General features: G+C 37.9%; 1 gene segment (V, D, J or C); it reads right to left on the reverse strand.

Moving 5' to 3' along the window:
* Positions 1-5,980: 5,980 nt before the first annotated feature.
* LOC127677988 (immunoglobulin kappa variable 4-1-like) lies at positions 5,981-6,625 on the reverse strand. The segment is given in 2 exon segments: positions 5,981-6,318; positions 6,520-6,625. Coding segments are annotated over 2 exon segments (438 nt in total).
* Between the last annotated feature and the right edge of the window lie 15,529 nt (positions 6,626-22,154).

Below are 22,154 nucleotides of genomic sequence, written 5' to 3' on the forward strand. Positions count from 1 at the left end.
CATGGTGGTCCTTGATCCACTTGGAGTGAAGTTTAGTACATGGAGATAAGAATTGATCAATTCACATTCTTCTGCATGCTGACCTCCATTGAACCAGCACCATTTGTTGAAAAGGCTATCTTTTTTCCACTGGATGTTTTCAGCTCCTTTGTCGAAGATCAAGTGACTATCATGTCATCTGCAAATAGTGATTTTTTTTACTTCTTCCTTTCTAATTTGTATCCCCTTGACCTCCATATGTTGTCTAATTGCTCTAGCTAGAACTTCAAATACTATATTGAAAAGATATGGAGAGGGAAGACAGCCTTGTCTAGTCCCTGATTTTAGTGGGATTGCTTCAAGTTTCTCTCCATTTAGTTTGATGTTGGCTACCGGTTTGCTGTATATTGCTTTAACGATGTTTAGGTATGGGCCTTGAATTCCTGTTCTTTCCAAGACTTTTAGCGTGCTGAATTCTGTCAAATGCTTTTTCTGCATCTAATGAGATGATCATATGTGTTTTCTTTGAGTTTGTTTATGTAGTGGATAGCATTGATGGATTTTCTTATATTGAACCATCCCTGCATCACTGGGATGAAGCCTACTTGATCATGGTGGATGATCATTTTGATGTGTTCTTGGATTCAATTGGCGAGAATTTTACTAAGTATTTTTGCATCAATATTCATAAGGGAAATTTGCCTGAAGTTCTCTTTCTTTGTTGGGTCTTTGTGTGGTTTTGGTATCAGTGTAATTGTGGCTTCATAGAAAGAGTTGGGTAGAGTTCCTTCTGTTTCTATTTTGTGGAATAGTTTGAAGAGTATTGGTGTTAGGTCTTCTTTGAAAGCCTGATAGAATTCTGCACTGAATCCATCTGGTCCCATGCTTTTTTTGGTTGGGAGACGTTCTATGACCCTTTTTATTTCTTCAGGTGTTATGGGACTGTTTAGATGATCTATTTGGTCCTGATTTAAATTTAGTATTTGGTATCTGTCTAGGAAACTATCTATTTCCTCCAGATTCTCCAGTTGTGTTGTGTATAGGCTTTTGTAGTAGGATCTAATGATTTTTTGAATTTCCTCAGTATCTGTTGTTATATCTCCCTTTTCATTGCTAAGTTTGTTAGTCTGTATACTGTCTCTGTGCCCTTTGGTTAGTCTGGCTAAGGGTTTATCTATCTTGTTGATTTTCTCAAAGAACCAGCTCCTGGTTTTGTTGATTCTTTGTATGGTTCTCTTTGTTTCTAGTTGATTGATTTCGGCCCTGAGTTTGATGATTTCCTGTCTTCTACTCCTCCTGGTGAAATAGCTTCTTTTTGTTCCAGGGCTTTCAGGTGTGTCATTAAGCTGTTAGTGTATGCTCTGTCCATTTTCTTTTTGGAGGCATTCAGGGCTATGAGTTTTCCTCTTAGCACTGCTTTCATTGTGTCCCATAGATTTGGCTATGTTGTGTCTTCATTTTCATTAAGTTCTAAAAAGTCTTTAATTTCTTTCTTTATTTCTTCCTTGACCAAGGTTACATTGAGTACAATATTGTTCAGTTTCCACATGTAAGTGGTTTTTCTGTTGGGTTTACATTTTTGACATGGGTGGATGGCCCCATCTAGGGGCCTGCCTGAACTTTGGATATGGTCTGAATAGGTTCTCTCTCCCCTTTTTTCGGGTATTTCAGCCAATGACATCATCATTGTGTCCTGGGTGCCTCTTGCCTTCTTGGCATCTGGGAAATGATTTTCCTATTTTTTTATCTGCCATAAATAGATGGTAAGATCATATGACAAAGATGCCAAACTTTTTGATTCTGTATTATAGATCCCTCTGGGACAATACTTTACAGGGAGGTAACCCATGCCTTGCAATAAAATAATTTTTAATAACCCATGTCTTCTTGGAGTAAACTTGCTCACCAAATTGGGCTACTTCTTGCAACCTTCAACTTTAAAGATATTTTGGATTAGTCTGTAAACTATTAAGGCTGATGTTTTGGATAGCCCAGCACTACCACTCCTTTCCCCAACACATCCTTTCTCATTTCTACCTAAGCATCCGGCTCCCAGCATTTATCCTGCCCAGATATTTCATATCATAAATGTCCTACTATCTCTTCATATTATTTTTTAAACATGAATTGCAAGACATTATGTTTCTAGGTAGTGTTCTCATGTAGCCTCTGGCCCTTCATTTCCATTTTCCATCCCTCCATTACCTGATAGAAGAACTTTTCCTCCACCAAAGTCCCTTTCTGATCCCAGTTAAAGTATATATGCTACTATTTTTCTTCCTAAAATGAAAGCTTCACAATAGTCCATTTGTACTTTCCTAGAAGCCATATGCATTCCACGATGATGACACTAAAATGAAAGTTTACTGCTAGTATCCTCAGGTCATGGGAATATGTGAGGTTTTGTAGGATGGGGCCTGGGTGACATCACTCAGTATATTTTCTTTCATTTTATCCATGCATTTAAAAAATTCATAATTTCATTTTATTTGTGTCTGAGTAATATTAAATTGTATATTTACATTAGAAATTGTTGATTTTTTAGGCATCTAGTTTGATGAAATTTCCTACTTATTGTCAATAGAGCAGCAGTGAACATAAATGTGCAGGTATCTCTGTTATATGATATGAAGTATTTTGGGTTTATACACAGGAGTGGTATAGCTGGAACATGTTGTAGATCTGTTTATAGTCCTTTGATAAACATCTAGATTCATTACCAAAATGGCTGCACTAGATTTCACTCCTAACAACCCCTGTATAAAAACTTTACTTTCTCTAAGTACATTCCAAGTTGTTTTCTTTTATATTCTTTATGATATCCATTAGGATTGGTGTGAGATGGACTCTAAAGTAGATTTAATTTGCATTTCCATGATAGTAAGGGGAAAAACTGCACTATTCTGTACAAATGTTCACTCTATAGCTGTGTAAGTAGCACATATCTATGTTAGAAAAGTAGAGCAGCCTCTGAGAGAGAAAAGGCATTAATATATTATTCTGCATTGAACCCTAATGATACAAACTTAACCAGATACGAAGAAGTGTGAACTAGGGAAATAATTATATGATGGTTATGGTAGTAAACAACCAGTTTCTGACTTCATATGAGGACTGAACCATGGAAGTTATTTTATACCCATTAGGGTAAATCTGCTCAAAAACTGTGGTCTCTAGGGAGGAACCTACTGTTGTCAAATTACTTCTAAATAACTATGTCCGTACACAAAATTTGGTTTTGCTATAAACTTTGGTCTTTGTAATTCATGTTGAATATTCTTTTTTTAATGTTTGAAAAACTAACTTTTTGTTAATTAGTTTTATACACTCCATATTTTATTCCCTACCCTGCCAACCTATACACTCCATATTTTATTCCCTACCCTGCCAACCCCTTTCCACCCTCAGATTGTTCCACATCCCATAACTCCTCCCCTTCCCCTGTCTCCATGTGGATGTTCCTACCCGACAGTCCACCTGACCTCAAAACTTCCTGGAGCCTCCAGTCTCTTGAGGGTTAGGTGTATCATATCTGAATGAACACAGACCTGGACGTCCTCTATTGTGCATGTTCTAGGGGCTTCATATCAGCTGGTGTATCCTGCCTATTTGGTAGTCCAGTGTTTGAGAGATCCCAGAGGTCCAGATTAATTGAAACTGCTGGTCCTCACACAGGGTCATTCAGCCTTCCCTAATTCAACAGTAGGAGGCAAACTGCTTCTGTTCATTGGTTGGGTGCAAATATCTGCATCTGACTCTTACAGCTGCTTGTTGGGTCTTCTGGAGTGAGGTCATGCTAGGTCCCTTTTTCTGAGTACTTCATGGCCTCAATAATAGTGTCAGGCCTTGGGACCTCCCCTTGTGCTGAATCCCACTTTGGGCATGTCCCAGGACTTTCTTTTCCTCGGGCTCCTCTCCATTTCCATCCCTGTAATTCTTTCAGACAGGAACAAATATGGGTCAGAGGTTATGACTGGGGGATTGCAACTCTCTCCCACATTTGATGTCTTTTCTTCCTGCTGGAGGTAAGCTCTTTAAGTGCCATCTCCATACTGTCAGGCATTTCATCCTAGGTTCCTCCCTTTTAGTTCCATGAGTCTCTCGCTTCCCAGTTCTCATTTGCCATTTTGGGATCATGGTTTGTTTCTGAATTGTCTTTGAAAAGATCACCAGCAAAGGTATTTTGTTTCCAGCTTATGGATCCAACTTTTGGAAGTAAATTAATCATGATGACACTGACTGAATTACTGAATGCATCCAAAGATTATTTCTAATTAGATAGCATTTTTGGTGAGATGATTGAAAGTAAGAGGTTTGTGCTAATTGAGGATCAAAGGGAATGCTTCTAAAAACTGTATCATGACCCTGACTTCACCCTACCTTACTCTGCTTCTCAGCTGACATGAGGAGAGCAGCTTTTCCCCAGATTTCCTACCTCTATGATATTCAACTTGATTTATGTTCACAGTCAGGATGCCAACATACCTTAGCCTGAAAAAGAAACTATGATCTAAAATACATTTTTGACTTTAAGTTGCCTTTATCAGATGTGCTGTCACATTGAAGAAAACAATAAATACATCACTTCAAGATGTTCCTTGGGAAATACCTGGAATAGTTATTTTCCTAGGCACAGACACATCATGCAAGACCGAACACACTGATTGCTAGGCAGATAGCTTTAAGATATTTGGAGATCCTCCAGAAATATTCTGTTGTCTATAAGGCAGTCCCCCCTGACATATCTCAAAATTAGGAACTTATAAGTTTCTTAATGAGAATACTGGTTGGATAAGTTAGCATATTGTTTACAGAAAAGCACAAATTATTACCATCTAAAAACTTTAAATTCTATTGATATCCAATTTAAAAATTAGTAGCTTGCATATAGCAACACAAAATTGCATCCAACATTAGAGTACAGAGAGGCTTTTCAGTTTTCACAATTGGAAAGCATAAAAGAAGACTTTAGAGGGAGATGTGGCCCCAGAAATAGGGTCAGTAAATATCACATTTTCTTTGTCTGTGGATCATAAATATGTTGTGTATTAAGTTTATACATGTATATGTATATGTGGGTGCATCTCTATATGTGTGCACGTATATGAATGATTGTGTGTATTTGCATATGTTGATAGATGTGGTGTATGTGCATGTGTTTATGTATACATGTCCATAGAAGTATAACACAGACTAAGGTAAAAAAAGATAATAGAAAAAGAGAAAAGAAAAAATTGGGACAGTTGGACAATGTAGTCAAAATATAAGACACACTTGAAAAATATTGCTATAATGAAATTTGTATATAATGTATATATGATAGTTAACAAATTTAAGAGATAGCAAGATTGCTTAGAGAGCAAAGACAATCGGTACAAAGCCTGGCATCAGAATTGAGTTTGATCCCAAGAAACAACATGACGAAAAGAGAAAATTAAGTACAAGCTAATTTTCCACAAATGTGCCAAGGCAATTGTACACTTATGCATAAATACAAGTATAAAAAGTAAGAATTTATGAAAAAGTAAAAAATGAAAAATAAAGAAGTTTACATATGTAATGAAGTAAGAAAATACTCTAGAAACAAGACAAAGCAAAAGCCATTGTTTGCTAGTGACTACAATTTAAAGTGCTGTTTATCAACACTATCACTTTAGCCCATAGAGTCTCATGTTGAATACCAGAACTCCAACACTATAAAAAGATGAATCTCTCATATTCAAGGAAAAGAGTTTATAGAAATGTGTTACAGAAGTAACAGAAAGATAAGTTCCTTTTTCGTATTTTCATATGAAATTTTTTCATACCAAAAAAAAAAAACAAAAAATAAAACAAAAAAAAAACCATACACATACACAATAGACAGTGAACTCATTATCTTTGCTGTGCTCTGAATTTTTTTTCATGTGTTTCAGGCACCCTGGCTCTCATGTAAAAAGAGGAAGTATGCAGACCCAGGGCTGTGTGTTACAGAGGCAGTTGGTGAAACTCTCCAGGAGGTTTATGTAGGAAGCTGAAGCACTGTGGCAAGATTGTAATACTGCTGGCAATAATAAACTGCCAGGTCTTCAGCCTGCACACTGCTGATGGTGAGAGTGAAATCTGTCCCAGATCCACTGCCTGTGAAGCGATCAGGGACCCCAGTGTACCGTTCTGATGCCCAGGAGATCAGCAGTTTAGGAGATTGCCCTGGTTTCTGCTGGTACCAGGCCAAGTAGTTCTTTTGATTTGCACTGTATAAAAGACTCTGACTGGACTTGCAGCTCATAGAGACCTTCTCTCCTGCTGACACAGCCAGGGAGGATGGAGACTGAGTCATCACAATGTCCCCAGAGGTACCTGAAATAATAAGTAGACAGTGAACATGCATACATACACAAACATAGATTATAATAACTGTTGAATTTTGTCAAAGGTTATTGTGAGGTCACATTGTCAGAGTGTTATTATGGAAGAAATATTCCACATTACACATATTTTAAATTTCTTATATAAAAAGACGTGACTCTGAAATGATAAAAATACTTTTAAATTTCTCACCAGACACCCATAGCAGCAGCAACATGAAGCCCTGGACCTGTGAATCCATCTTATTCCCCGAGCCTGTCTGATGCTGCTCAGTTCTCACTTGTTTATACATTTGAGCAGCTGGGCTAGGCTGGAGGGGTCCATGCAAAGCAGCCAGCAAATACAAAATCAAATGCCTGGGTAGTGTGTGTGTGAGAGTGGTTGGTGTCAATCAACAGTCAAAAATACCCTCATCAAGAGGGTGAGTGATCATTGAAAGACATCAGCATGTGACTCTTCAACAGAAATATGCTAGGTGCTTTAACAGCAGCATTCAGTTAAAGTCCAAGACATTTAAATCAGTTAACTTTTGAGGAGAGCTACCCTAAGATTGACAGTCCTAGGGTGGTTATCAAAACAAATCACAAAAACAACAAAAGAAATATAGAAGCAGAAAACGTCAAATAAAAGATAAGAAGGGTAAAGTCTGGGAAAGAGGAAATTCAAAAAAAAAAAAAAAAGAGGAAATGGGAGCTAATTTCTTTTTTCAGTATCTCCCATATACTAACCTACCCATTCTGAGTCCTATAAAGAGTGCCTCATTCTGTTTCCAGGATAAAAATGGGACTTAGGTGACTGAGATGGAAAGCGAACCTCAGAATTCATTCTGTGGAAATCCTGAAAGACAATAATTTAATCCCGGGACCTAAAAAGCTTTAATCTCAAGGCAAGTGTAAACCTAGAAGAAACTAATAAGTACTTTCTTCCACTTTGAGGAACTGAAACAGGGCTCTAAACTGGAAGAATGGAAAGGGAATTAAACAATCTAGATTTCTCCATACTATTATGACTGTAAACCAAAATTGTAAGTGTTTAATTCCAGAAATATATGTTCTAGGGTAATTTAAAAATCAGCAGTATTGTAACTGGGTTATGATGATCTTGCTGACATAGTAAACAGGTTAAAAAGAGTACAGGGGGTCCCTGATGGAGGAGTTGAAAAATGGACTAAAGGACCTCAAGGTTTTTGCAGCCCCATGGAGAGAGCAACAGTGTCAACAGGCCAGACCCCCACCCCCACAGCACCTGTGGACTGGACCACCAACCAAAGAATATACATGGAGAGACCCATGGCACCATCTGCATATGTGGCAGTAGATGACTTGCTGGACATCAGTGGGAGAAGAGGCCCTTGGGCCTGAGGGTGTTCAATGCTCCAGTGTAGGAGAATACCAGGACAGAAGACAGGAATGTGTGGGTGGGGAGCACTCTCATAGAGACAAGGAAGGGGAAGATGAGATGGGGGTTTCCGAAGGGGAGAACTGGAGAGGGGGAAACATTTGAAATGTAAATAAAGAAAATATCCAATTAAAAATTATATATATATATATATATATATATATTGGGAAAAACTCTCCAGAAGGGGTGCAGCCTTCTTAAATTAAGGAATAAATTTACCAAGACCAATAACTCCCAACATCAAAAATAGTTGCCATCCAAAAGAAAAAATTTAAGTATGAATGAAAATAAATAGCAACAAGAGAATTCAAATAATCTTCCAAGATTTGTTTATTGAATTATGAATATATAATATATGTATGTGTGTGTGTATGAAGTAAGTTATAGACTCAATGTTATATATAAAAAGTAAAAGAAACTAAAGAAATAAATAAATTTTTTTGCAAAGGAATAGAAATTTGCATGTATAATACCATAAATTGGGAGATAGAAACAGCAGGATCATGAGTTTAAGGTCAGTCTTGTGTACATATCAAGTTCTAGGCCAGTCTAGGCTATACAGGACATAATCACTTAAAATCTGTATTACTTGTCAATTACATATAAGGCAGCTCAATGGCATTACCTATCCAAAAGAAAGTATTCATCCGATATTGATGTTTGACATTGAGTCAAGAATATAATTGAAAGTCAAATATACATTTAACCAGTATGAATTTCACTTTTATATTGCACTAAATATATAATTTTATAATCTATTTTCAGGTCTAAAACACTAAATTATCTCTGATAAGCATATTCAGATATCTGTGCTAATACACAACCATATGAAGGAACAACAGTATGGTTGTGACATGATACTTTCTTGGTTAAAGAGGAAAGTTTAGGTCCATGTCCACATCTTACTGCTGAACCCCATCTAGCTCAGACCTGTGCTGGAGTGGTGTATTGCCACAGTCTCTGTGAATTCATATGTGCACCAGTCCTGTTGTGTCTAGAAGACAGTGTTTTCTTGATGTCATCCACCATCTCTGCCACTCAAAATGTATTTGCTTCCTCATCCAGAGATCTCTGAGCTCTCAGGGGAGGAGTTTGATGAAGTCAATCCATTTAGGACTGAACTCCAAGGTCGCAATTTTTCCACTTTGTCTATTTGTAAGTCTCTATATTAATTCCCATCTACAGCAGGAAGAAGCTTCCCTAATGATGAAGCAATACTTTGATCTATGGGTATAACAAACTGCCATTAAGAAACATTTCATTGCTGTGTTCCATTTCAGGACTATGGCATCTGGGTTTCCCCAAGATCCATGCAGCATCTAGTTGCAGTTTCTTGGCCACCTGAGCAGCATCTTGCTTGGGTTGCATCTCTTGGAGAAAGCATTAAATCAAAATGGACAGAAGATCACAGGGTTTCTAATTAGAAGATTACAGGTTATCTTTCTCCTCTTGTAGAATGTGGAGTATCTTTCAGTTACATGAACACTAGTCAGTAGACATGAGAGCACCAGGACAACTCCTCCATGTTCAATGAGGAAAGTAAAAGAGAGAATACAGGAAGATAGGTAGCACTAAGGACCATTTGAGAGATCATAAAGAAATCCATTTCAGCAGATTATATACATATATATATATATATATATGACCCAGGAAAACTTGCCTCAGAAGCAGATTCCTGGCTATGGTGGTCCTGCCAGAGTCAGCATTCAGCAGCACAGTGGCAAAGCAACTCTGGGACATCTCAGATTTTCTATTGCTCAGGCAGATCTGCTAGCATGTGAATTAGAACTAGGAGTCCTGTGTGGTGAAGATAGAGGAGACTGTATCAAAGAACTCAGAAATCTGGGAATATCAATGAGCTTTCCCCTAGCAGGACCTCACAGCCAACCTGTCTCCGAGGAGGTCTGCCATAAGTAATAGTACAGGTGAGACCCTCACACCACTACTCATGCCAGCTGGGACCTCTCAGATCACAGCAGACGTGGGATTCATCCCACACTGCCTGACCCTTATCATCTTTTGAGTCTTCACCTTTACCTGGACCTGTGGCAGTTTGGCATGTTGCCCCCCTCCCCCAGCCTACCTAACTCCAAGGAGGTCTTCCATAACCAAGAACACAGATCAATGTGCCTGATGCTCCTGGACTCCAAAGCCAGTCTGTCTCCCAGGTGGTCTGCCCTAACCAGGGAGACGGGGACAATAGGGAAATAGAAGGCCTTCTCTAACCAGGAACAGAAGAAGCCTGCCCTAACCAAAGACAACACTGTCTGCCTCCCAAAAAGCCTGCTCTAACTCAGGTCACACAGCTCTACCTGCATCAAAGGAGGTCTGCTCTAGCTTAAGGTTGGGAGCAGGATGGAGGGAGAGAGTAATGGGGAGGTGACTGAAATTAGGGCACATTTGGGGACAATGTGGAAATACACTGCAGTAGAAACTCCCTAGAATCTTAAGAATGACCCTAGTGAAGACACTTAGAAATGGCTGATATTGAACCTTAATCAGCCATGTTCTATAACCAGGCAAAATTTCCAGCACTGGGACTGGGACACCTAACCAGACACAAAACCTATGAAATACAATCTTCCCTGCTGCAATATGTACTGATATAATGGAGGTGCAGAACTTTTGAGAGAGGACAGAAAATCTCTAGTCCTACTTAAGGCACATGAAAGGAGATTAAGCCCAACCTTGCCACTGATTGGATGACCAGGAACCAAAAGATGGACAAACCAGAATCTCAGGGTAGAACCAAAAGCAATGGAAACAAACAAACAAAATGTCAATGAAATTTTTACTAATGATATTCTGAAATACTCAGAGATGGGTTCTAACCTAATTGTCATCAGAAAGATGCCAGGCAGGAACTGATGCAGGCACACAAAGTCAAAAACTAGGCAACACCTAGGGAAGCCTGTGGAAGAAGAACAAGGAATATCAGAGCCAGCAGGTGGAAGAAAACATGAAAACATGGCCCAGAGAATCAAGTGAATAGGTCTGATAAGGACTCACAGATAATGAAGCTACAATTAGAGAACCTGTATAAGTCCATGTAGTAGCTAAGTACTCTCTGCATACATAATGCTTGTATAGCTGAATATTCTTGGAATCATAACATTTTATTGTAAGGGGTGTCTCTGACTCTTTCACATGAGATTGGTACCCATTTCCTCCTTCTGTGTTGCCTCATACAGCTTGATATGAGGGTTTGTGCCTAGCCTTATAGCAACTTGTTATGCCATGATTGATTGATATCCCTGGGTTGTCTGCTCATTAAGGGAAACAGGGAGCAGTGAATCTTGGGGAGAGGCAAGTTCAGAAGCTGGGAGGAGTGGAAGAAGGGGAAACTGTGGTTGGCTTATAATGTCTGTGAGAAGAATATTTTAGAAGAAATAAAGAAAATACGGCTTGTCTCTGGCTCCTTTTCCTCTTTCTTGTTTCCAGCTGCCATGAAGTGAGCATCAATCTACTGCCATGCACTCCCTCCATGATATCCCACGTCACCGTTAACACCCAGCAGTGAAGCCAAACTAACACAGACTGACACTGAAATATAAAATAAATCATCTTCTCTTTAAATTGTTTGCTAAGATACTATGTTACTGGGAGGAAACAACACACTAGCACAATCTGTGCAAGTCAGTGCTTTTCCTCAGAAACACCAGACACATTTGTGCTTATTTTGTAGACATGGGCAAAGGAAGCAACTTAGGGAAGGCCTATTCACATGCACACTGATGTAAGATATTTGAAGTTCTCAAAGGGCTGTTTGTAATTTAAAGAACTCCTGTCCCTGTTCAATTTCTGTGTTTCATAACGGTACTCAAGGGTGGGTGGTACCCAATACCATTGATCCCAGGGCTCAGGAAGGGAAAGGTGGAAATTTTGAGATCAAAATCCACCTTCCTGTCTCACAAACAGTAATAGTTTGTCTCACAGTTGAATAACAAGAAGAAAATAAATTTTCAATTAATATTTAATTATTACATGCTTGAGGTTGTCTTTACTGAAGTACAAAGTGTTTTCCTCAAGCAATTTCAAGCACTGTTGATTATTGTAAGACAGAAAAAAAAACTCAATTCCCATGATACACAATCATATTCACCATTAGGGTAGTGTAGGATGGAATGTGTTATCACAGTCTCCACATTTGGAAAGTAGATGAGAAGACAGCAGAGGCAGATGGGGCCTAGGAATAGGAAGCATAGACCAGATGTGTTGATAAGGAGTTAAGCATCATGGTTTCTTCGATTTCAGGACTTGAGATTTTTATAGATTCATAAAACTCTCTCTCTCTCTCTCTCTCTCTCTCTCTCTCTCTCTCTCTCTCTCTCTCTCTCTCTCTGACTGTGTGTGTGAATGTGAGTGGGCACATGTGTATGTCACATGGAAATAGGTGGGAGATTAGGGATTGGAAGTATGTTAATTGGAGGGAAAGGTGATGATAGTAAGAAGAAACAATGGGAAGAAGATTTTCAAAACATATGATATAATTGTATATTTTTTATTAAATTCAGCATTATATGTGTAAATACATAAACTTTACAAAAGGAAGAACTTGAGGGATATTGCCAGGAGTGCAAAACTGAGGGAGACTTCGTAGAGCTGAGCAAAGCAAAAGGCAAGTTCACTTCTATATCCTCTAGTGGGAATATAGCAGAGACTTTTGATATAGTTACCAGAGACTCATGGTGAAATTTTTCATCCCAGAATGAAAGAAAATAAATTTGTCAAATTCAATACACAAAATTTAAGAATGAGAAGGAAAAAAAAGACAAAACTGTCTTTACTTTGTTTTTTCATAAGGATATTCCAAGTCAAAGGATCTGTTCATTAATTTTCTACCAAACATTAAATCAGTTAGGAATAGCAGCTCCAGGCCGAAGGGGAAGTGTGTAGGTCTGGGGATGTGTGGTGCAGGCAGCTGGTTAGAATCTCAGGGGCAGTTTGTGTAAGAGACTGAAGCACTGTGGGAGGATAGCTATAAAGCTGTGCACAGTAATAATCTGTCAGGTAGTCAGCCTGCACACTGCTGATGATAAGACTAAAATCTGTCCCAGATTCACTGCCTGTGAAGTGATCGGGAACCCCAGTGAACCAGTTGGATGCCCCATAGATAAGCAGTTCAAGAGACTTCCCTAGTTTCTGAAGGTGCCAGGCTACACCAGTCCCTACATTCTGACTGGCCTTGCAGGTCATGGTGACCTGTCTCCTACTGATGTGAACATGGTTTTGGGAGACTGGGTCATCACAATGTCTCCATCAGCACCTGTAATCAGAAATAAATAAGTATACAAATATAAATCCAATTAGTTCTTGATACCAACCTTGAAATCTAAATTGTGTTTTCTACTAATATTGTCTGCATACTATTGGCTTCCTGTAGGAAATAGCTATTTCTCTACAAATGAATTTTAAATGTCTCAACATACAACCAGAGCAACATGAAAATGAAGACCTGAGTCTGTGACTCCATCTTGATGCTCACGCTTATCTGAGGCATTTCAAATCACGCTGCAAAGGTCTGGTTTATAAATCATGGGCAGTTGGGCTAGCCTCTAGGGACCTATGCAAAGTAGGTTATGAGAGTATCCCGGTTAATTCAACAGCCAAAAATACCATAAAAGACAGTAAGAAATCACTGGCAAAGAAATTAACATAGAAGTTTAAGAACCAGCTTATAGCTCTAGATTCTCTCATGACAGGTTTCTACTAAACTCAAAGAAATTTGCAACAGGTGTTTTTCAGAAATGATACAAGAACTACTTTTGATTCAATCATGAGAAAACAATAAATATGCTGGGCAACAACAAAATAAACCAGGAAGTTAGAAAAGAAAAAAGGATCGAAAGAAGAGGAAAGAAGGCAAGAAGAATGAAGTAAAGAAGAAGGTGGAGAAGAGGAGAGAAAATTTGGGATTGGGAGAGAAGAAAAAATGTGGAGAGGAGAAAATAAATGGAGGATGTAAAGGAAATATGAAAGAAAGAAAGAAAGAAAGAAAGAAAGAAAGAAAGAAAGAGAAAGGAAGGAAGAAAGGAAGGAAGAAAGAAAGAGGAGGGGGAAGGGAGGGAGGGAGGAAGGGGACAGAGAGGAAGTTTAACGTTAAGATCACTTGCTTCTCTTGTAAAATACTCAGGTTTGACTCATTCCAAGCATTCACATGATTACTCTTAGCCATCTATAATTTCAGTTAAACACAAAGTACAATTCTTATATACATACATACATGTATGCATACATACATGTATACATACATACATACATACATACATACATACATATATACTTACTTACAGTTTGAGATGTGAGCCGTAACTTTGTGCTCCAGCCACTAACTCTGCTATCTGATGATAGATGATATATATAAATGATATTCTTTCTATTTTCTTAAAGTCTAACCCTCAGAAAAGCCAACATATCCTTTCTCTACCCCCACTCCCGACACCACCTGACCTCTAAAATCCCTGGGGCCTTCAGTCTCTTGAAGGTTAGGTGCATCATCTTTTAATGAACACGGACCCTGCAGTACTCTACTGTATGTGTGTTGAGGGCCTCATATCAGCTGTTGTATGCTTCCTGTTTGGTGGTCCAGTGTTTGAGAGATCCTGAGTGCCAGATTAATTGAGATTTCTAGTCATCCTGCAGGATTGCCCTTTTCCTAAGCTTCTTTCAGCCTTCCCTAATCCAACAGGGGTCAGCAACTTCTGTCCAGTGGTTGGGTACAAATATCTGTATCTGAATATTTCAGCTGCTTGTTGGGTTTTCTGGAGTGCAGTCATGCTAGGTCCTTTTTGTGAGTGCTTCATAGCCTCAGTAACAGTGTCAGGCCTTGGGATCTCCCCTTGAGTTGGATACCACTTTGGGCCTGTTGCTAGACCTTCTTTTCCTCAGGTTCTTCTCCATTTCCATCCCTGTGATTCTTTCAGACAGGAACACTTATGGGTCAGAGTTGTGACTGTGGGATGGCCCCCTCTCCCTAATTTGATACCATGTCTTCCTGATGGAGGTACACTCTAAAAGGTCCTTGCCCCTATTGTCAGGAATTTCATCTAAGCACCCCTCCTTTTGAATCCTGAGAGTCTCTCACATCCCATATCTCTAGTGCATTCTGGAGGTCCCCACCAACCTATCTCCTGAGGTTGCCTTTTTCCATTTTTTCTGCTAGCCCTGAGGGATTCAGTCCTTTTCCCTCACCCAATACCAAATCGGGTTGCACTCTCGCCAAGACTCACACCCCATCCACTTTTCCTCCCATGTCCCTGACTCCCTCCCTTCTTGTGACTACTTTCTTCTCCCTCACAAGTGAGATGAAGATGTCCTCACTTGGACACTTCAGCTTGTTGAACGTTTTGAGTTCTCTGGACTCTATCTTAGGCATTCTGTATATTTTTTGGCTAATATTCACTTATTACTGAGAACATGTCATGCATGTTCTTTTGGTTCTGAGTTATCTCCCTCAGGATGACATTTTCTAGCTCCATCCATTTGCCTGCAAAAGAACCCTTTCTTTATAAGTTTCTTTGTTTGGGGTATTTATCACAGCAATAGAAAAGTAACCAATGCAAAGCCAGAATCCATCAACAGAAATTATACCTGTAGAGAGATAAGCACAAAATACTAACAATTTTATGTGTTCTAGAATGCTGGCATGTCCTACTCTATCCATGAACTCCAAAACCAGTTGATCAGTTAGCTTTTAAGAAAAACATATAAAGCATTAATTAGCATATTATTTACTTAGAGCCTTGAAAGTTCCTTTTATAAATATTAAATGTATTCATAAATATGAGATAAAAGCCTGAAAGTTAGAGTCTATCACCACAAAACCACACTGTTTTAGCGTAGTGTGAGGTTTCTGGGTCTCCACATTTGAAAGCAGATAGGAAGAGCTCAGAGTGATATATGACCCATGAGGAAGAGGCAGGGATGGAACAATGGCTAAGAAACAAAACTCTTAAACATAATTTATCATTTATCTTAGACTTTTAAACTCAGTTATATAAATATAACCACAGTTGTGGTGGGTGTATAGCAGAGAAAATAGGAGAAAGAAGAAAACGTGGGAAATGAAACATGGAATACAGAGAGAGGATAAGGGATATGTCTTAGGTAGATTACTATTGTTAGGACGAAATATCATGACCACAATTAATTTAAAGGATGGGAGAATTTATTCTCCTTACACTTCCAAGAAACAGCCCCTCACTGTGGGAAATCAGAGAAGAAACTCAAATAGGGCAGGAACCCAGAGGTAGGAGATGACCCGAAGCCATGGAGGAGTGCTGCTTACTTACTTCCCCACTGGTAGCTTTCTCAGTTCTATTTGCTATAGAATTCAGGTCTATGACCAAGGGCTGTCCCCACCTACAATGGATTGTATCTTCCCCTATCAATAAATAATTAAGAAAAATGCCCTACGAGCTTGTCCAAAGCCCAGTCTTTTGTTTGTTTGTTTGTTTGTTTTTTGTTTTTTTCTTTCAAGACAAGGTTTTTCTACGTAATCCTTGCTGTCCTGGAACTCACTCTGTAGACCAGACTGGCCTCGAACTCAGAAATCCACCTGCCTCTGCTTCCCAAGTACTGGGATTATAGGCATGCACCACCATGCCCAGCTCCAAATCCCAGTCTTATGGAGGCATTTTTTTTTCATTTGAGGTTTTTCCCCTTTCAGATGACTCTAGTTTGTGCAAATTTGGCATAAAAAGTAAAAATGACAGGGTGTAAATATTGCTTACATATAATAATGTTAAAGGGAGAAACTTTTATGAAACTAAAGGCTATGTGTAATGTATATATGTTAATATATTTAATTATTCACCCAGGATAGGAGTTTAGGTGCAGAACTGGCAAGTAAGTGACCTCTGAGACTCTGCTGCAGCATTTGTGTGTTCTGCCAATATCCTAATTACATAGAAATTTGGGGATTTAAACAAATGAATGTGTTTCTACTTCATTGTTTACTTATCAGTGCCAACCAAACATTTGATGTATAATATCCTGCCTAACTCAAGTGAACTTTTATATGATAAAACTCATCATGATACTCTAAGTACATATTGTTTTACAAAAGAATACAGACACAAATAAATTTTATTTATAGGTGATAATTATTTATAGTTAATGTTAAAAATTTAATGAAGAGAAACTATGTTATGGTTTGAATATGCTTGGCCCAGGAGTAGCACTATTAGAAGGTGTGGTCTTATGGGAGTGTTGTGTCACTGTGACCATGGATTTTAAGATCCTCATCCTAGATGCCTGAAAGGGAGTATTATGATAGTAGCATTCAGATGAAGAGCTTCATGATGTAGAGCTATCAGCTTCTCTTGTACCATGCCTTCCTGGATGGTGCCATGTTTCTGCCTTGATGATAATGGAATGAACCTCTGAAACTGTTTGCAGGCCCAGTTAAATGTTATAAGAGTTGCCTTGGTCATCATGTCTGTTCACAGCTGTAAAACCCTATCTAAGACACTGCCTAATCAGAGAAGTCTCTCTCTAAGTTTGACTTTAATGCAAAATGCAGAAATGCAATGACAGCTGGTGGGACAATTGTCACAATGACTTCATATTTTCACAGAACATATTTTAGTCAGTATTGAGTTGGCACATAAAAAGAAGATGTGCAGACTATTTTAATTTATGCTCCAAATGAAATTTTAGTGTGTTTTCCTTATCCTTAACTGAAATAAATACAGTGATACTAATTGTAATGTCTGGAACTGAAAACCTGTTACAGAATCTACATTTGTTATGGTTATAGACCATAAAGGAGTACCTACCACTGCTTTGTTTGTTTGTTTTGTTTTCTGAATGACCATGGCATCCAAATACTTTCCAAATCTTTGCATTTAAACACATCTAATGGTGCTATTCTTAGAATTCATCACAGAAGACACTTTTTTTCAGTAGAAGGTGGTGAAGTCAAAGACTCACAATTGGTCAATGTGAAAAGAATATTTGACTATGGAGTGGTCATCCCTGAGCAAGGTATTTTCCCTACACCCATAAATCAGAAGACATACTGAAAGAAGACACAAATAAAGCATAAGAAATAGATATTGTTAGGTGTGCTGTGAACTAGTGCCTTCTGTGCATGAAAGGGTCATTGTAAATATGAGCAAAGTGCAACCTCATTTATTTGCATGAGATTTAGCTCTTCACCATTTCATTATTCAAGGGAAATAGGTAAATGTGTCCTTACGCTTTGTGTAAGATCTAAGAGTAACTATTGTGTGCCTTAAAAGAGATGGGGGTCATTTCATTAAGTGGTATAATTATATTCCAGAAAGTAATCAATACTCATGAAACACCCACAATTAAATTCATAACACACACACACACACACACACACACACACACACACACACAGAGAGAGAGAGAGAGAGAGAGAGAGAGAGAGAGAGAGAGAGAGAGAGAGAGAGAGCAAATTAGAATAGGATATATTGAGAAGGCTTTATCAGGGAGAACAAAAATTAAGATAAAAAGTAAGGAGGTTATGTTCTCAAAACTCAATATATACATAGATGAAAATGCCAAATAAAATATACTTAAATATAAGTTCTGAACCACACTCAGTTTTATATATGCTACTGGAACAATATCAGCATTTGAAAATTTAGACTTATGTTGTGCAGAAAGAACACTCAGTTTTCTTTCCCAATGATCTCTTAACCTGGATTCATGATGTACCCAAGGCATTTAGCCAAACCTTGATTTGTATCTTCCTTTTAAAAGATTCTCCAAATAAAATGAAAGAAGGAGACTTCAAGAGATAGGAGTTATCTAAATGAATCTGACATAATCACAAGAGCTCTTAAACTTACAATGAGAATAAGAGAAAGATAAATCAGAAAGATGTGATGTAAACAGTCCCTGTAGGTTCATATGTTTAAACTCCTAGTTACTGGAGTCTCTAATGTTTTAGGAGTCTCTAATACTGTCTATAATGAGGTGTTTGCAATATGTTTTCTATTTTCCCCCTGGCCTCCAGATCACAGAATAATGATTCTGAGACTTAAATATATTTACAAATGCCTGCCTATGCCAAAGTTTTGCATGATTTCTGTGATGGTTTGAATATTCTTGGCCCATGGGAAGTGGCATGATGAGGAGGTGAGGCCTTGTTAGAGGAAGTGTGTCACTGTGTGGCTGGGCATCAAGAGTCCCCTTATGTCTTCCTGTGGAAAACAGAGCCTTCTCCTGGCTGCCTTCAAATCAAGGTGTAGACCTTTCTGCTCCTTCAGCACCATATCTGCCTGGATTCTGCCATGCTTCCTACCATGATGATAATGTACTGAACCTGCAAAACTATAATCCAGTCACAATTAAATATTCCCATTTATGAGAATTGCTGTAGTCATGGTGTCTCTTCACAGAAATGGAAACCCAAAAAAGACAGAAGTTGCTACCAGGAGTGGGGTATTGCTGTGATGGACCTGACCATGCTTTTGTTTGCCGGACTACGGATTTTGGGACTTTGGAAAGCAATGGAATGTTTTAAATGGAACTTAATATGCTATGCTACCAGAGTCATGGAAGACCGTGGTGATGAGAGTGATGTGAATAGTGGGGGCTTGTCTCAAGAGGTTTCAGAAAAGAAATTTAGTACATTGCCAAGAAATAGTTCTTCTGCTTTTTTGTTAAAGAATATAGATATTCCCAGTTAGCAACTTTCCTCAGCAGGTATCCCACAGTTTATTCATCTCTAACATCTTGGGGTCTCCATGCCAACTTCAACCACAGCGTATTGTTTGGGGATCCACACATGATATTCTAGGCTTCTCGAAAGCGCGTGGGTCACTTCTGCAGCCAATATGCTGGGGTTTTTGCTGCACCTAGGCTTCACCAAGAGCCTCTTATAGGATTTCTTCATGATGCTAAGCCAATACTTTGTTGAATGACCCCTTCAATCCTGGGCCATCAACCACAACTGAGTCTTCACTTTAACTGCCTCTTTCTGGCCTCTCAAAAGCCAAGCTTCAGCTGTTCTCCATGACCCTTTCATACTTTCAAAACCAATAATACCTGGATAATTCTTACACATTATCTAGTGCAACTCTAGCATAAGGCACAACCTTGGCTAACTCTAGCACACTTCTCTGTGCTCTCAGAAACAGTTATCAGATTTCATCTAAATGATGCTTATTTATTCTTAATTACTACTATTTTTTAGCTCCAAATAACCAGAATCAACTCTCCCAATAACTTGCTTTCCTCTATTTTTATTTTTTAAATTCTTCAAGGGTCTTTATTTGTATTCCCACAAATCTGTCTACCTTGATGCCTTTACAAGGTTTATGAAAGGCAATTTAAATGAGAGTCTACAAATCAAATCCTGTCATAAATATTCTAAAGCAGAATTAGATGAAATTGATTGCAAAAAGGAAGTAGATAAAATAACAATGCTATATTACAAACAACCACAATAATACAAAGAGATAGCAAATAGTATAAAACTTGAGTGACTCTATGCTTCAAGTACATGCATATAATTTTAATAAGTGAGAATCAAACTATAAACACAATAGGAACTTTTACCCAGTGAGAATGCATTACAAGGTTCTCAGTGAATACCCAAGATGCACATAGTGAAGAAGGCAGTGACTGAATGTTTTTTTTTTTTTTTCATTTTAACTAATGTCTTATGCACTGGGACTGTTAGCTTTTAAAATGTGAGTTCAAAGGAACTATTTCTCCCAATTTCAAAATAAGAGTTGTTCTTACTGTAGGCTTGTTTTATTGAACTAACAAAATTTATTTTAAAATATACAACTCAGTATTGATATTATTTAAGTCATCTAAATAATTTATAATAGTTAAATGCCTCTTAAATGTACATGATCTCTTCTGAAGCTAAAATTAATAGGCACTCAATCAAATTGTAAAATCATTTGAAATATTAAACATGCTAGAAGTAGAAAAAAATCTCTTATGAAGTCCTCTGTGAAAGAAAATTGTGACAAGTTTCTGATAAGACAGGAACCATTCCGTCTCCAAGGGAAAATACTCAGTGTATCTGTGGCTTCATAGAATGATTTGGGAAGTATTCCTCCTGTTTCTACGTTGTAGAAGAGTTTGAAGAGTATTGGTATTAGGTCTTCTTTGAAGGTCTGATAAAATTCTGCACTAAATCAATCTGGTCCTGGGCTATTTTTGTTTGGGAGACTCTTAATAACTGCTTCTGTTTCTTAGGGGGTTAGGGGACTTTTTACCTGATGGTTTACCTGTTGCTGATTTAACCTTGGTATTTGGTATCTGTCTATAAAAATGTCCATTTTATCCAGATTTTTCCAATATTATTGAGTATAAGCTTTTCGAATATGATCTGATGATTTTTTTGAATTTCCTCTTTCTGTTGTTGTATCTCCGTTTTCCATTCTGATTTTATTAATTTGGATACTGCCTTTGTGCCCTCTGAATAGTCTGACTAAGGGTTTATCTATCTTGTTGATTTTCTCGAAGAACCAGGTCCTGGTTTTGTTGATTCTTTGTATATTTCTTTTTGATTCTACTTGGTTGATTTCAGCCCTGAGTTTGATCATTTCCTGCTGTCTACTCTTCTTTGGTGAATTTGTTTCTTTGTATTCTAGAGCTTTCAGGTGTGCTGTTAAGCTGCATGCATAGTGTATGATCTCTCCAGTTTCTTTTTGTAGGCACTCAGAGCTGAGTTTTTCTCTTATTACTGCTTTCATTGTGTCCCATAAGTTTGAGTATGTTTTACCTTCATTTTCATTACATTATAAAAGTCTTTAATTTTTTTATTTATTCCTTCTTTGACCAAGTTAACACTTAGTAAGGCTTTATTCAGCTTCCATGCGGATGTAAGTTTTCTATGGGTTTTTTTTTTTTTTTTTTTTTTTTTTTTGCTATTGAAGACCAGCCTTAGTTCGTGGTGATGTAATAGATGCATGGGGTTATTTCAATCTTCTTGTATCAGTTGAAGCCTGTATCATGACTGATTATATGGTCAATTTTGGAGAAGGTTCCATGAGATGCTGTGAAGAAAGGATATTCTTTTGTTTTAGGATGAAATGTTCTACAATTATCTGTTAAAACCATTTGGTCTATAACTTCTGTTAGTTGATGTTATATAGACTCTAAGAGAATACAAATGCCAACTCATCTACGGTAGTCTGAAAGGTGATTTCATTTGACATTAGAATGGCTACTCCAACTTGTTTCTTGGGACCATTTGCTTGGAAAATTATTTTTCAGGCCTTTATTCTGACGTAGTGTCTGTCTTTGACACTGAAGTATATTCCTGTATAAAGAAAAATGTTGGGTCCTTTTTATGTATCCAGTCTATCTATTTTTATTGGGGGAATTGAGTCCATTGATTTTAAGAAATATTAAAGAAGAGTGATTGTTGATTCCTATTATTTTTATTGTTAGAGGTGGACATATGTTTGTGTGATGAACTTCTTTTAGAT

Source organism: Apodemus sylvaticus, chromosome 2 (genome assembly GCF_947179515.1).
Source record: "Apodemus sylvaticus chromosome 2, mApoSyl1.1, whole genome shotgun sequence".
NCBI classification, from domain to species: Eukaryota; Metazoa; Chordata; class Mammalia; order Rodentia; family Muridae; genus Apodemus; species Apodemus sylvaticus.